Here is a 17032-nt window from a genome sequence, read left to right on the forward strand (position 1 = left end):
CATTAACAGTAAGAGGAGGACAAAGGAGAATATCCACTCTTTGCTGGATGAGGCTGGGAATGTGACCACTGAGGATAAGGAAAAGGCGGAGGTTCTGAATGCCTTCTTTACGTCTGTCTTTAAAAGTCAGACCAGTTATCCTCAGGATACCCCTCTCTCTGACCTGGTAATCTCGGCCGGGGAGCACACTAACCCCCCTGCGATTCTGAAAGAAACAGTCAGAGACCTACTGCTCCAGCTGGACTGTCACAAGTCGATGGGGCCAGATGAGATCCACCCAAGAGTGCTGAGGGAACTGGCGGAGGTGATAGCCGAGCCGCTTTCCATCATCTGTCAGCGCTCCTTGTTGACTGGTGAGGTCCCAGATGACTGGAGGCTTGCCAATGTGACTCCCATTTATAAGAAAGGTCGTAAGGAGGATCCGGGGAACTACAGGCCTGTCAGCCTGACCTCGGTGCCAGGGAAGGTTATGGAGCAGATCGTCTTGAGGGAGATCATGCGGCATGTGCAGGGTGACCGGGGGATCAGGCCTAGCCAGCATGGGTTCATGAAGGGCAGGTCCTGTTTGACCAACCTGATCTCCTTCTATGATCTAGTGACCCATCTGGTGGATGAAGGAAAGGCTGTTGATGTGGTCTACCTAGACTTCAGCAAAGCCTTTGACACTGTCTCCCACAGCATTCTCCTGCAGAAGCTGGCAGTCAGAGGCTTGGATGGGTACACTCTTGGCTGGGTAAGGAGCTGGCTGGAGGGCCGGGCGCAGAGAGTGGTGGTGAATGGAGTCAAATCCAGCTGGCGACCGGTCGTGAGTGGTGTTCCGCAGGGGTCGGTGCTGGGGCCTGTCCTCTTCAATATCTTTATAGATGACCTCGATGAGGGCATCGAGTGCACCCTCAGTAAATTCGCAGATGACACCAAATTGGCTGGAAGCGTGGATCTGCCTGGGGGTAGCGAGGCCCTACAGAGGGATCTGGACAGGCTGGAGAGCTGGGCTGGAGCCAATGGGATGAGTTTCAACAAGGCCAAATGCCGGGTCCTGCACTTCGGCCACAACAACCCCAGGCGACGCTACAGGCTTGGGGCGGTGTGGCTGGAGGACTGCGTAGAGGAAATGGACCTGGGGGTATTGATTGATGCTCGGCTGAACATGAGCCGACAGTGTGCCCAGGTGGCCAGGAAGGCCAATGGCATCCTGGCTTGCATCAGAAACAGTGTTGCAAGCAGGAGCAGAGAGGTGATTGTTCCCCTATATTCAGCACTCGTCAGGCCGCACCTCGAGTACTGTGTCCAGTTTTGGGCCCCTCACTGCAAGAAAGATGTTGAGGCCCTGGAGCGTGTTCAAAGAAGGGCAACGAAGCTGGTGAGGGGTCTGGAGCACAGGCCATATGAGGAGAGGCTGAAGGAGCTGGGAATGTTCAGCCTGGAGAAGAGGAGGCTCAGGGGAGACCTTATTGCTCTCTATAACTTCCTGAAGGGAGGTTGTAGTGAGCTGGGGGTCGGCCTCTTCTCTCGTGTCATTAGTGATAGGACCAGGGGGAATGGTTTCAAGCTACGCCAGGGGAAATTCAGGCTGGACATGAGGAAGTATTACTTTTCAGAAAGGGTGGTCAGGCACTGGAATGGACTGCCCAGGGAGGTGGTGGAATCACCGACCCTGGGGGTGTTCAAGGAAAGACTGGATGTTGCGTTGAGGGACATGGTTTAGTAGGAGCTATTGGGAATAGGTGAACGGTTGGACTGGGTGATCTTCTAGGTCTTTTCCAACCTTAGTGATTCTATGATTCTATGATTCTATGATTCTATGATTCTATGATTCAAATGAAATAATATTAAGGATGCAAATTCACACAAGGGAAATTGGAAAACATTAAACTTATTGTGAAAATCTTTTTTCACCCATTTGTGAAAGCTGGTCCTTAACCACCTGACCACAATATGAAAGCTCCATGTTATACAGCTCATATGAAAAACAGAATACAACATTTTGCAGAGAGAAGTCAAGGTGAATGAAGCAACTGAAAATCTTATGCAGGAAGTAAAATGTCTTAGCTCTTTTCTACTTTTTTGTTACCACATCTATTCTTCACAGTTCCAAAGGTAACCAATAAAGTTCTAAGACAGCCTCATTAATTTCGAAAAGTTAAGTTTTGTTTCCTTCCTTTTCCTCATTCTTTTCTTAAAATAATCTTAACCTATGCCTAATTTTTATGATTTGCTGTTTCTGAACTATGCTTTGAATTTATTTGAGATCTTTTCAGTGAAATCTGAGGCAAGAGAGCCACACTGTACTTCAGTATTTCCAGAGTTTTGCTCCCACTGGAGCAACACTGTCATTCATCTTCCTCCACCTCTAATGCACTTACAGAATGATATACTGTTACCTGTATTTTTTTTTTTTTTCTATTCTGTCCAAAGGTATTCGTGATTTTGCCTCAGTATTCCTGTTCTATTCATTTTACACTCACACCTAGTAATGTGATTGCATCTTTCTCATGCTTGATGACAAGTGCTTACATTTTGTTCGTTTCATGGGTCCCTAGCTTGAGATCTCCTGGATGACACACTGTTCTGAACAGCAAATCTAAAATTAAATGCAGTAGACACTGTCCTTTGAAGGTCTGACATTCCTATTATCTGAGCTTCTGAAACACAATTCCCAAAAAATTTTAAAACTTAGATTATGTTTGTTTCTTGTTCTTTGTTCCTATTAAGAAAGTAAAAACCACTTAATATGTAATAAAATAAACAGCACATATCCTGATCAAATATTTCAAAGCAAAGAGCATCTTATGATTAAATTATTATTTAGACAGGATTAAAACTAAAGGTTATGCACCACCCATTTAAAATTGAAGTTAAAATCAAATGCTTAATTTAAACAATATAAGGATGTCTTTGAGGAAACAGAAAGTACCTTGTGTTTTATAATAGCATGATTTATATGCAACGTGAGACAAATTCAGACTGCAAATCTTGTTGGTACCTCTTATCTTTAAATTATTTTGTGACCTTAGTATTCTTCACTATTAATTCACTTCAGATACATTGTGCATAAAAGCTTGTTTAAGAAAGATAAATAAAAGTTTATTATGCATTAAAGCATAACATCTATTCAGAAGAAAATTCTGAGTTATTAACTCTGAGTTGCAAGCTATTCAGAAACATTATACAATCAAGTATCAGCTTATAATATTAAAAGTGAATCACAACACCCAGATCTTAACAAGAAACTTTCAGAAGATCCATATGAGTATGTAAACTGGAATTAGACCAAAATAGCAATATAATGTAATCTTCAAAAATATAGGCATTTCTTCAATGACATCATGAAATCTGAATCCTACACATAATGAGGCACTCTTCTACATGTATTTCTAAACTAAGAGATAGATATCATTTTCTAGACTGTTCTCATGTGCTTATATGCCCAACATATTTAATAGATTTGGTATAACAGAATGTTAGAATTTAGCCCTAGAATTGGTAATTGTTTTCAGTGACTGATGTTTGTTAAAAAAAAAAAAAAGTTTAGAATATAAATATAACTCATTTGCATGCAGCACATAAAACCATCAACATAAACCTATCAGCATCTTTGAATGCAGGAAGCACAACGCATGCATTACAATACCTGTATAGGCAAACTGAACAAGATCCCATAATGCATTAGGGTCAATGCCTTCCATTTTGATCTCTTCTTGCTTGGCTTCACAAACATCACTTGTAAACATGGCAGCAAAGTAGTCAGAGACAGAACTAAGAACAAGTCTGAAAAAAAAGTTAAAAGCTAGTGTTCATACATGTCTTCAAAATTCCAGATTTTCAAACTCTTAATTATTAAAATTTTTATTATAAATTAGCAGGATCAATACATAACAAACACATAAGCAATAAAATACAGCATGTCATTTAATTCCAATTTGATTCTGCTTCCTGTAATATGAACCAAGAGGCACGTTAACATAAGCATATAAAAATGACATAGACATTAGCTTTCAATTTTTATGATGTCTCCTGTCATGCAAATGACCTTATTGTTAGTAAGATAACCTCCCCATATCAAAGAAAAAAGAGAAACAAATGTCTTATAACAGAAGTACCCTATATTGGGCTTAGTTTTGATAAACTTTAGAAACAGCATGTAACTTCACAAGAGCTTTCGATCTTCACGAAGACTGTAAACAGCTACTGAATAAATTTAAAACAAACAAACAAAAAACCAACCATGATAATGCAAGGATGTCGCTTTTTCTGTTCAAGTTAATAAACATAAAAAGGAAAATAATTTCACAATATCTGCAAAATGTGCATACTTTGTTTGAAAATCTGTCAGAATCATGACAAGCAATACGTATGTTTACCATTTTAACGTCATAAGTTCATACATTCTTTTAAATAACATTTGTAGAATCAAAGAATGGCTTTGACTAGAAGGACCTTAGAGATCATTAAGCTCCAACTCTCCTGCCATGGGCAAAGCTGCAACCCACAAAATCTGTCTGCCCAGGGCTCCAATCAACCTGGTCTTAAATGGCTCCTGGGGTAAGGCATCCACAACTTCTCTGGGCAGTCTGTCAACAGCTCATCACCCACGAGCAAAGATGTTCTTTTCTAACATCTAACCTAAGTCTTCCCTCTTTAAAAGATTTCCCCAAATCATTCCCCCTTGTCCTATAACTATTAGACTGTCTAAAAAGATGATCCTGCTTATATGTTCCCTTCAAGTACTGGAAGGCTGCAGTGATGTCCCCCCAGAGCCTTCAATTCTCCAAGCTAAACAAGCTCAAACAGTAATAGTATGAATTTGTTAGGAATAAACATCCACAGATTATTAGAAGCAAACTACAGCTATATATAGTGTACTGCATGCTTTCTGACTTTATTTGAAATTATAATATATAAAACACTGATTAGCAACACAGGAATCACAACCAAGAAACTTGTAGGCAGTGATTATATTTACCATCATTTTATACAGTTAATGATTTTGTATGAGCTAAAAAAAAAAAAAAAAGAGAAAGTAAAAAACAATAAAATAACAACTTATCACTCATCAACCAGTGTAATAACTGATTGCTTTGGCTCTCTTAGCTCAACTCACTAGAAAAGTAAAATATGACAGTTTAAATTAGCTTCATTGCTTTAAGCTACTATATTTTACCTGCAAGTAGAGCAGCTTGATATCATATATATGATTTTTACTTTGGCTCAAATTATGGGAAATGACTAATTGTGATAGTTTAATCTCTCCTGATGGTATACTCAACTCTGGCAATCATGAAATTTAGAAGCTTCTAATGCATAAAAAGCTCATGTTTACATAGGTTACTCTGAAAATAATGCCTCCTATTTACATAATATTTCCGTAGAAACTACAACAGATATGAACAGCACAATAACACTACTGCAGAACACTATTTTTAGCACAGTAATCACAATTAGCCAATTCATATGGATGCACTGATGAAGATGCTCTTCATCTCATGGTGTGCCAGCTGTACATGGCCATCTGGAAAGTAACTCATTTTTCTTATTGCTGCTGCTATTGCTAAAACGCACCATCCGCTGCCTCACTGTGCTCACATATACAGTTTTGCCTCAAAAAATGTTCAATCAAACTCAGTGGGTGTCATCATTTCCACATGGCAGAATTCAACAACACACCTTTGCTTCAGACACACATCCATTTCCATGCTCTTTTGTCAGACTGCCCCTCTGCTGCCATCTGTCACACAGCAATGAGATGTTAGCAGGAAGGCTCAATCTCTACTGCCGTATCACCTATGCACCCACGACATCTGGGTAAATACATTCTAAATTATCTTAATGGACTGCCACAACAAAAGAATATTCAATTCAGATGAACACATAACCAGACAAGATTCAGTCCAAACTGAAAAATCCTAAAAAATATATACACAAATGTCAAGTCTTTGGTACCTTACTTATTAAGGAAAACAGTTTAGATGAACAGAAATAACCTGTGAGATAACTGCTCACCTAAACAAGCAAGACACATTTTTGAACAGTTATTACTATTATTTTTTTTTTTTTAAATTGTCTATTACTCACTACTCCATATAAATAATAAAACAGCTATTCCATCAATAGATGAAAATCAAAGAGTGAATTGATTTCTAGACAGAATGTTTTTCCTTGGCAATTGTTTCAAAGGCTAAACTGAAGTGAAAGAAACTTGCTAACTACATCTAATTCAGAAAAGTTGTCAGCTTTTGTAAATCCCATGCTCCAAGAATATCTAGTGCTGAGAGGGAAAAAGTAAAAAAAATAAATAAATAAAAATTAAAAAAAAAAAATCAAAGCACTTACAATTTGTAATGATCTGCCGCTTTTTGTATCTCAAAAGGTTCTATAATACTCCTAAATCTTGGCTTAAAGGGATTTTTACCCATCCATCAGATGTCTGAGGACGTTGTCTGTTCTCAACTGATGGTCTGTCAGTCAGAATACATAATATGCGCTTTCATCTTAGTGAATAACAGTAGGTAACTCCTGGCTACAAAAAAAATTGGTAGACCAAGAAAGATTTTCTCCATGCTAAGTTGTAGTAAAGGTCTCAAAATCCCTAAATTAATCTTTTTTTCTTTTTCTTTTTTTTTTTTCCTTATTTGTTTTCGAATATATCATTGATATGTGCGGTTGCAATTTTTCCTACCATAACAGATTCTATTTCAGTTTTAATAAATGATATTTAATTTCAATATTCACAAGTTTTCAGGTCACCCTCTAATACAGAATCCCTTCAAATTCATGGCATATTTATTAACTGAAAGAAAAACGAACCCACCAGGTCACTTACATTATTTAAGTAAGCTCGAATGATACTTTAATGCCAACTGAGTAGTACCTCAGAGAGTACATCAAAAACTCATAAGAAGAGATTTCTCTAACATGTATAACACGAGATCATACAGTAGTTGATGAAGCAGTCACTTACAATATCATTTGTTGCTCTACGCAGGATACCAGCTAACATGGGTTACCCTTCGCTGATAGTGGTGCACTGTAATTCTTGAAGAAGCCCTCAGACGCCCACATCAGAATCACAGAATTGTAGGGGTTGGAAGGAACCTCTAGAGATCATTGAGTCCAACCCCCCTGCCAAAGCAGGTTCCCTAAACCAGGTCACACAGGTAGGCATCCAGGTGAGACTTGAATATCTCCAGAGAAGGAGACTCCACAACCTCCCTGGGCAGCCTGTTCCAGTGCTCCGTCATCCTCACTGTAAAGAAGTTCTTGCGCACATTCATGCGGAACTTCCTATGCTGCAGCTTATGCCTGTTTCCCCTTATCCTGTCTCCACTCACCACTGAAAAGAGACTGGCCTCACCACTATGGCCCCCACACCTCAGATATTCATAAACCTGGATCAGGTCCCCTCTCAGTCATCTTTTCTCAAGGCTAAATAGACCCAGTTCACTCAGCCTTTCTTCATAGGGGAGATGCTCCAGGCCCTTCACCATCTTTGTGGCCCTCCGCTGGACTCTTTCCAAGAGATCCCTGTCTTTTTTGTACTGGGGAGTCCAGAACTGGACGCAGTACTCCAGATGAGGCCTCACCAGGGCAGAGTAGAGGGGGAGGATCACCTCCCTCGACCTACTGGCCACACTCTTTTTAATGCACCCCAGAATGCCATTCGCCCTCTTGGCCACAAGGGCACACTGCTGGCTCATGGCCAACCTGTCGTCCACCAGGACACCCAGGTCCCTCTCTGCAGAGCTCCTCTCCAGCAGCTCATCCTCCAGCCTGTATTGGTGCATGGAATTATTCCTCCCCAGATGCAAGACTCTACACTTGCTTTTGTTGAACCTCATCCGGTTTCTTACTGCCCAGCTCTCCAGCCTGTTCAGGTCTCGCTGAATGGCAGCACAGCCTTCAGGCATGTCAGCCAATCCTCCCAACTTCATATCATCAGCAAACTTGCTGAGGGTGGCCACTATCCCCTTATCAAGGTCATTGATAAGATGTTGAACAAGACCGGACCCAGCACCGACCCCTGGGGGACACCACTGGTTACAGGTTTCCAGCCAGACTCTGCACTGCCAACGACGATCCTCTGCATTCTGCCAATCAGCCAGTTCTCAACCCACCTCACTGTCCACTCATCTATCCCACACTTCCTCAGCTTTGTTATAAGGATACTGTGGGAGACAGTATCAAATGCCTTGCTGAAATCAAGGTAGACTACATCTACCGCTCTTCCCCCATCCACCCAGCATGTGACGACATCATAGAAGGCCACCAGGTTGGTCGAGCACGACCTCCCCTTGGTGAACCCATGCTGACTACTACTGATAACCCCCTTCTCTTCCAGTTGTCTGGAGATGGCATCCAGCACAAGCTGTTCCATCACCTTTCCAGGGACAGAGGTGAGGCTGACAGGCCTATAATTACCCGGGTCTTCCTTCTTGCCCTTTTTGAAGATGAGAGTGACACTGGCTATCCTCCAGTCTTCAGGGACCTCTCCCATTATCCAAGATCTCTCAAAGATGATGGAGAGAGGTTCAGCAATGACCTCCTCCAGCTCCTTCAGCACACATGGATGCACCCCATCAGGTTCCATGGACTTGTGGACCTTAGTACTGCCTAGGCGCTCACACACCATCTCTTCCCTGACTAAAGGGAAGTCTTCCATTCCCTAGACCCTCTCACTAACCTCCGGGGTGTGGGAAACCTGAGGGAGAGCCTTTTCACTGAAGACGGAAGTAAAGAAGGCATTCAGTATCTCTACCTTCTCAGCATCCCCCATTACCATAACATCCCACTCAACTAGTAAGGGGCCCACATTCTCTCTAGTTTTCCTTTTGCTGTTAACATACTTAAAAAAGCCTTTTTTATTATCCTTTATCACTTTAGCCAGATTCAATTCCAGGCGGGCTTTAGCCTTCCTCGTCGCATCCCTGCAGGTGTAATAACCACCTGCACACCTGTTCCTTCAACTACCCTCCCCAGTCCCCTGAAGTCATCTTCAGGCTTTTTCACTAACTTCTTCACTGCCAGCCTGTACTATCAATAGTGGATAGTAGTCAGAAGAGCAGATCAATCTAGGAAGTCTCCTAGCAACGTCCCTGACCCATGCCCCAGGGAGGCAGCACACCTCTCTACGGGTAGGGTCAGGCCGACATATAGGGCCTTCGGTTCCTTGCAGCAGGGAGTTGCCTATGACAACCACCCTTCTGTCCTTCTGCGTGGAGGAAGTCTTGAGGCGGGGGGGTGACCGCTTCCCCTGAGGCACTCTCATGGGTGGGCCTCCCTCCACACCTTCACACATCTCTCCCTCAGGTTCCAGGGCCTCAAATCTATTTTGCAGAGGCACCTGGGGAACTGAGCATGGTCGGGTGGGAAGATGCCCACATCGCTGAGTTGGTACCTGTTTCCACCCATCCTTCTCTCTCAAACTACTTTGCCCTGCTCAGCAACAACAGGGCAGAGGCTCCACCACTGTGCAGTGGATATCACCTTGCCCTTTTGGGATAGAGTTACAGTGGTTTTGACACAGTCCCACACCCCCTAGTTCTTCATTAGTATTGCTAGGGGTAGGAGAGGACTGAGTGTGAAAAAAATGTCACTAAATGTTTGGCTCCTTCAAGATTATACATATACACATGCACATGATTTTGTACATTTAAAGCTCACAGAACATTATTTAAGGTATGCATTTGGGAAAGAAAAAATGATTGACAGTCTGACCCTTTCAGTACATTTTGTCAGATATAAGTATAAATACATAATGCTTATACAAGCATCTCTCTTGTAGACTACAAAATGGAACACCATTTTACAGCCATTGCTGCCATAGTCCTTTCAGTATTTTTATGGGATCTGTCATTAGTGTTTCCACTGTGATGTTTGCACCAAACTATATTGTCTGTAACAGCTTTAGTTGCTTTTTTGTTTAACAGCTAGTTCAAGCAATACACAAGTCTCAGCTGCCAGATTTGAAAACAAAATATATTGTCCAGAACAATTTGGAAGTGTCAGTTCATGTCCCTGTGTCAATTTTACAGATATTGGTTATTGTAGTCAGCACTTAGAACTCTGATGTTTGAACAGAGTGAGAGAAGACAGAAATATGAATCCAAGCAACTTCTCAAAATTTGGAAACAGGTGAGACAAAGTGTCACAGTGATGAAGACAAGAACAGGTAAGATTTGTTATGACGCAAATACAATGCAGAGCTCAGTATTTTCCTTCTGAAGAACATTCAAGAAAACAAAGACAACACAATCAACTATGATCCTCTACTGGGTGGCTTAATGACTTCATAGAATCATAGAATACAGAATCACCTGGATTGAAAAGGACCACAATGATCATCCAGTTTCAACCCCCCTGCTATGTGCAGGGTCACCAACCACTAGACCAGGCTGCCCAGAGCCACATCCAGCCTGGCCTTGAATGCATACAGGGATGGGGCATCCACAACCTCCTTGTCACCACCCTCTGTGTGAAAAACTTCCTCCTAATATCTAACCCAAGCCTTCCCTGTCTCAGTTTAAAACCATTCCTCCTTGTCCTATTACTATCCAATTACTTATTCCCTATTAACTCCAAAAGAAAAACAATGAAAAGGCTTTCAGGAGAAAGTCAAGTCCTATCTCAGCTCCTTTGAATTATCAGAACTGTCAGAAACATGGAGATTAGGTTTGATGAAAGTACAGAGAAGATCTGTGAAATTTTTAGAATAATGGCTGTTTAAATATTAAATTCTTTTTAGGTTTATTTGTCATCCTTGTCTTTTACTCTCAGACTCTATTTTAGAAAAATGAAACAATATGACATAATTATTATAATATAATATCCGTATTATATATAATCTCCATAACTCATTTCTCCATATAGCTTAGTTTGGTCATACCCTCATTTTTGATCTTCAATCCCTTTTCAGACCTATGTTATTTCTCTATGGCTTACTTCGTCATCTCTCTGTTCTCTGCAAGGTTGTCATAATTAATTTAATTCTTATATATACATACACACACATATATACATGTAATTATATATTTTTAATTTTATTCTCTACATGCAATTACTTATTTTTACTTTTATTCTCTAAATCATTCTGTTTGTCTTTAAACTATTCAATTTGTGAAGGGAAACACTTGGGTCACGTGCCAACTTTGGATACTGCAGGCTGCCCAAGTTATCTGTATGGGGCTGGTGCAGAACTATAAAAACCTTGAACTTCCTGGATTATATGATGAAAGCCAGGCAGTTTACTTCAAGGTACCTCAAAAGAGATTAGGTAGCTGAACACTGCTCTTCACATTTTTTTCTGAAGACCTCTTACCTCCTGTAACAGTCAGAAAGGTCAGGGCAGTAAAAGGACAACAAAGGAGTGCAGCAGAAGAGGGACCAGCACAAATAGAATGGTGTCACAAAGAAAAAATGCTCGCCCATCTCCAAAGATCCAGGCTAACAAAGAAAACTCCACCAGAAAGGGATCTCCAACCAGAGATCCTTCCCCAGTACCAGTCAGCCCCTAAATGAGATCTAAGAGAGATGCAGCCAGGCTCCACCCCTTCCAGTCACACAGCTGAATCACTTTCATCTGTGCTCCCAGGGCTGCCAGGTCCTTTCTCCAGGTGCTCAATCAGTGGTTCAGGTCTTGACTCCTTTCCCCAGTGCTCAATCAGTGGTTCAGGACAATTTAAAAGTTACCATACGTGACTGCACAGAGAGGAGGCATCGGTGGCAGTGGGCAAGACTGAGTTTCTCCTCCACAGGTGGGGGTGTGTGTTCCAGAGCTACTGTGATCTATTGAGACACAGAGCAACCGTTTGCCACTCATTCATGTGACTGCATAGTGAGGAGGCTTGTTGTATCACTGTACAGCATAGAATGCAGGGGCACCTGTTAACGGGCTGGTAACACGGCACGAGCAGAGCCAGCACTGCCGGTACAGGGCAGAGCAGATCAGTCACACCCCATTACGGCTACCCTAATAGTGCTGTTTTGCTGTGGCTGCACCCCGGCAGAAGGCTACTGCTAGGAAAATTATCCCATGCGCACACATAAAAAAAAAGGCTGCCACCAAGAAAATGTAGAGACCCAGACAGAGACAGACAACAAGATGCTAGTGCACAGGTCTATGGCTGTAGTGAGTGCCAGAACCTGGTCTTTGCTGTGCAGGGTGTCGGAGACAGCGCTTGTGTAAGATGCAACCAGCTGAATGATTTAGTTTGCTCTGTGGCTGACCTGAAGGAGGAGGTGGAGAGGCTGAGGAGCACTGGGGAGTGTGAGAGGGAGACTGATTGGTGGTTCCAGTCCCTGAGATCTTGGCAGCCAGTTGAGGATCCACATGAAGCACTTCATCCCCTAACGCCTTGCTAACAGGGGGACCAGCAGGCAGACACTGTTCCTGCTACAGTTAACCCCCTGTCCTCTCTTACCCCTAATAAGAATGGTGATGAATCGAGGGACAGGGGGCAATGGCAAAAGGTCCCTGCCTGGGGGGGGAGGAGGAGCAGGCACACCTGCCCAGCAATTTTCCTACCTCCTCAGCTGCCCTTGCAGAATAGGCACAGTGCTCTGCAGGGACAACTGGATGTATGAATCCTTCTTTCTGACTCAAAGCTTGCTTTCTGAGGTATCTCTTGTGATAAGACACTAGGAGATGAGATATGGGTGTTGCTGTGTTACAATCAACATCACTGTGTGGACAATTTTACATTTGAAAGTGTTTCTTTGGAGCTGTGTACCTTCAGAAGACAGTGCTCAGAACTATTTACTGGTGGAAGATATAGCATGTGACCAAATAACTCCAGTTTGCTATGGAAGATTGGGAGATGATACCATTGTATCCTGTGAAGGCAAGATACAAGTTGGCACCTCCCTGCTCTCTCTCATCTGTTGGTAAGGCAAGGAAGATAGGAACAAAGGAGTTTCTGCTGAGATCCCAGAGCAACTCCAAAGAGAGCTAACTCGACCACTTTGGACTTATAAATAAGTTGGTACTACCATTGAAAAGGGGCCACCATCGCCATGGTCACCATCGTCATCAACAGAGCAATGATGCCCAACAACCCACTACTACTGAAGATCGATGACTGAACTATGAACTATGTTGGATCCATGGTGGTGACTATCTCCCTCTTGCTTCCTATAAAGACCCCTTGCTTCTATTTCCTATCTTTTCTGTCGCCCTCCTTCCCTTCCCCATTACCCTAATTCATAATAGTGTCCATCCTCCCCTTCCCCATCTCCCTAATTAAAATTTATAATAAACTGATCAGACCAACATTTGAACCATTATTTCTTAATCTCAGGCTGGGTATACAGATATTAAAAGAACCTCTTCTCCCTCCTATAAATTGGAGCGAGACACTGGACCAGTGGGGATGATGGTTCTTCCCACTTAGAAGTGCCACCAAAGGTGAGTCAGACTACCCTTAGTACTGAAACCTCCTCAGCAAGGAAAAAAAAAAAAAAAAAAAGTGTTATTGTCATTGGTGACTTGCCCCTGACAGGTACAAAGGCCCAATATGTAGACCAGACCCTCTACACAGGGAGGTCTGCTTCCTTCCAGGGTCCTGGGTTAAAGATGTAAGGAAGAAAGTTCCTTCCCTAGTACGGCCCTCAGATTATTATCTGTTTTTGTTTCAGGTAAGCAGTGATGAAATAGGAAGAACTTCCTAAGGTCTATGAAGAAGGACTTCAGAGCCTTGGGGCGACTGGTCAGAGATTTGGGAGCATAAATTGTGTTCTACTCTACCTCTCCAGCTATAGGGAATGATGAGGAACACCCCCATTGCTACCACAATTTACATTATATATGCTCTTTATATTGAAAATCAGGAAGATGCCTACTCCAATGCCTACATTTCACAGAATCGCAGAATCACGAAGATTGGAAAAGACCTACAAGATCATCCAGTCCCACCATCCACTCATCACCAATAGTTCTCACTAAACCATGTCCCTCAACACAACATCCAAACATCCTCAAACACCTCCAGGCTCGGTGATTCTACCACCTTCCTGGGCAGCCCATTCCAGTGCCTGACTACTCTTTCAGAAAAGTAGTATTTCCTAACGTCTAGCCTAAATCTCCCCTGGCACAGCTGGAAGTCATTCCCTTTAGTCCTAAATTTAATTTTAATTTAAATTTACTTGATAGTATGGAAAAACAAATATAAAACAAATATGGAAAAGCAAATATAGAACTCAGCTTTCCCATGATAAACTGATCTATAAGTAAAAATATAAAAATATATCTGTAACAAAGCTCAGTTTCTGGTTTGGTTTTGCTTTGTTTTTTCATTTCTTAGTCTATTCCATTCAAAATTTGGTTTCATCTGCTTAACATCGTGTGGCCAAAGTCAGAATTACAAGTTGAGAATGTAAATCTTCAATATTTTTTTTTTTAATTGGATTTTCTGTTTATATCGTAATTCACTCCCTGTTATGTGAAAGTTTTTGTTTTAAATGAATAGAGATTGATAAATTTCCAGCTTATAGCACTTACTCTTTTTCCTCCTTTGAGTCTCCGTAAATTATTTGTGCACCATTCCTACACAAAATCTAACTAATAGTTTAAACATTGTGCTGTGTTATATCTGCCTGTAACATCAGGCAATCATGTCTGGAATTTTTAAGAAAGTCTCCAATACAAATCATAAAGTTTTATCTACTATCTGCATTGACTTTACCTGCTTTCTTGGCGGTATTTTTTCAAACTTGATTCAGAAGCTGTATAGCATTGAAACTGGAGTACTGGAGAGCACTGCAATTCAAGCGAGCTGTTTTCACTCAGCACATCTGAATTATTTTAGGCAAATCTCCGTTTTTATTTTCATGTTGACCCATGGAATTATTGCTTGATTACAAATCTTCTTTTACATTGCATTTGGCTGATTGCAAACAGTGTATAGGAAAGTGCCAACTACAAAGATTTTTTTAATTTGTTTGTTTTGTAATAGCAGTGCCTGAGTTCTTTTTATTCCATACTGAAGTTATGATAAATTTCTTGTCTTTAAGAAGTTTTAGTCCAAATAGCAAATACAGAAAAAGCAAAACAAAAAAACACACAACACTGTGTATCTACAGAATTAATAGAGAAATTACAAATTCCATGTTAATAAAGTTTTAAAATGAAGGTGGACTGTTATCAGTGCAATAGTATAACTGAAAAAAAGTGAAAATATTATTTCAGCATTTCCTTGTTTTAAAATATATTACGTATTTACATTTGATTATTGTCTCTACATGCTATAGCGAAGCAGCAATGGAACTAGGTTTTACTTTTTTTTTTTTTTCCCATCTTTATTTAAATTTCAACTACTTTCTGTTACAGAGGTTTACATATTTTCTCAGAATCTCTTGTGATTGCCTTCTCATCACTGCAATTCATGAGCCAGCAAAACAGCTCAGGACACTTTAAAGCTGTTTGAGTCACCAGAACAATGAAGAGCAGCTATAAGACTAAGAGTTTGGCGTGATGCCTTCAAGTGGAAAACTAGACCTCCATGATAATGTTTTATGATCTGCCTTCCAGTGAAACATTATACCTTTATTTATGAGAAATGCAAATGTAGAAAATAATGAAAATTAGATAAATACAAGTGACAAAAAGTAACCTGGCAGCATTAAGGCCAGAGCTTATCTGATATTATTCCTCTGTAAGTGATTGGAGAAGAGAGGAAAAAAAGACTAAATGAGACTGGAAATAATAGAGATTACAAACTGCAGATCACAATCTTTATTATACACTATGGTTTGTAATATGTTTTTATTTACCTCAAATAAAATAGTTTTAGGTGGATTTTTATTGATAAGATTTTGTTTTATCCAGGATAAGATTTTATAAACTTTGCACAGGAAATGTTCCACTTAATATATACTGCTGAATATATAAATTCCACAAATACTGATTATCCTACAAGCAGGATTACAGAATACAATATCAATAATGTCTATCCTGCTTTGCGTAAAACATTAACTAGAGGAGGCATTTTGTTGATTCTATTTCTGAATAATCTGGGGGAAAATAGTGCCAGAACTGTGATACTGGTGTCAAACATAGCTGCAGTGACCATAAGACAACAGTTTAGGACAACAAATCCTGATAGCAGTCAGTGAAATGGGAAATTACAACCCCAGTTGTCAGAAGTGATTCCTGGTTGAACTCAAAAGGAAGAAGTACACAGAAGTTCTCAGCAGGGATGCACAACCTGGAGGAAATACAGAGGCACTGCCCCAGGATGCAGAAAATGAATTAATCAAGAAAAAAGATTAGGTGCAGATGAGAGTTAACAAAGGACATGAAGGGAGAAAGAATTTCTTTAATTTTATTGCCAGTGAGACTAGGTAAATTTTCTTTTACCACTGCTCAACAGAGCAGCAGCAAAGGACTCAGAAAAGGTTGCACTACTTAAAACTTTCTTAGGCTCAGTCTTTTTGTTGTGGTTGTTGTTGCTGCTGTTTTCTTCATACTTTCAGGACTTCTATGTTCCTGTGCCTAGTGGCAAGATCTACGGGGTACAAAGTATCCCTTATAGCAGAAGAAAAAGTACTTGGGGAGCAGTACAAGTAAATCGGAAGAGTCCGTGGGACCAGAGAGAATATATTCAAAGAGGACTGGCTTAAGGTAGCTCAACAATGTCACAGAGAAAACGTTCTCTCTTATCTTTGTCAGACCATGACAACTGTAAGATGTTTCCAGAGACTGGAAAAGAATGTAACTTCCATCCCAAGATGTATCCCAGTTTTGTTCTTCTGATCAAAGAAATCATAAAGCAAATCTTCATAAAAACTACATACATGCTGGATCACTAAAGGCAGTGAGGATAATCAGAGACTGGAAGAGGCTGCCAAGAGAGGAACCTTTGTAAATGCCAATATTTAATGAGCCTCAACAGGCTAATCTAACTTTGGACTCGGGCCTGCTTTCAACAGAGGCTGTTGAATCTGACTCTAGAAGGTCTCTTCCAAATTAAATTATATTTTAGGATTGTAATAGCCAAGCTAAAAGCAAGCAGAAAGCCATTTTTCTGTGCTTGTCCAGTCACAA

The 17032-nt window shown here is 40.9% G+C and overlaps 1 protein-coding gene across 2 annotated transcripts in view; it reads right to left on the minus strand.

Moving 5' to 3' along the window:
* Positions 1 to 17032, minus strand: part of KLHL1 (kelch like family member 1) — a gene marked incomplete at both ends in the record, with an annotated part of 246694 nt that overhangs the window by 148815 nt on the left and 80847 nt on the right. For both annotated transcript variants that reach the window (XM_079536205.1, XM_079536204.1), the window contains one exon: positions 3632 to 3768. In XM_079536205.1, coding sequence (XP_079392331.1) covers positions 3632 to 3768 — 137 coding nt within the window. The remainder of the gene's footprint in view (positions 1 to 3631; positions 3769 to 17032) is intronic.

Source organism: Tetrao urogallus (assembly GCF_951394365.1).
Source record: "Tetrao urogallus genome assembly, chromosome: 1".
Classification (NCBI taxonomy): Eukaryota; Metazoa; Chordata; class Aves; order Galliformes; family Phasianidae; genus Tetrao; species Tetrao urogallus.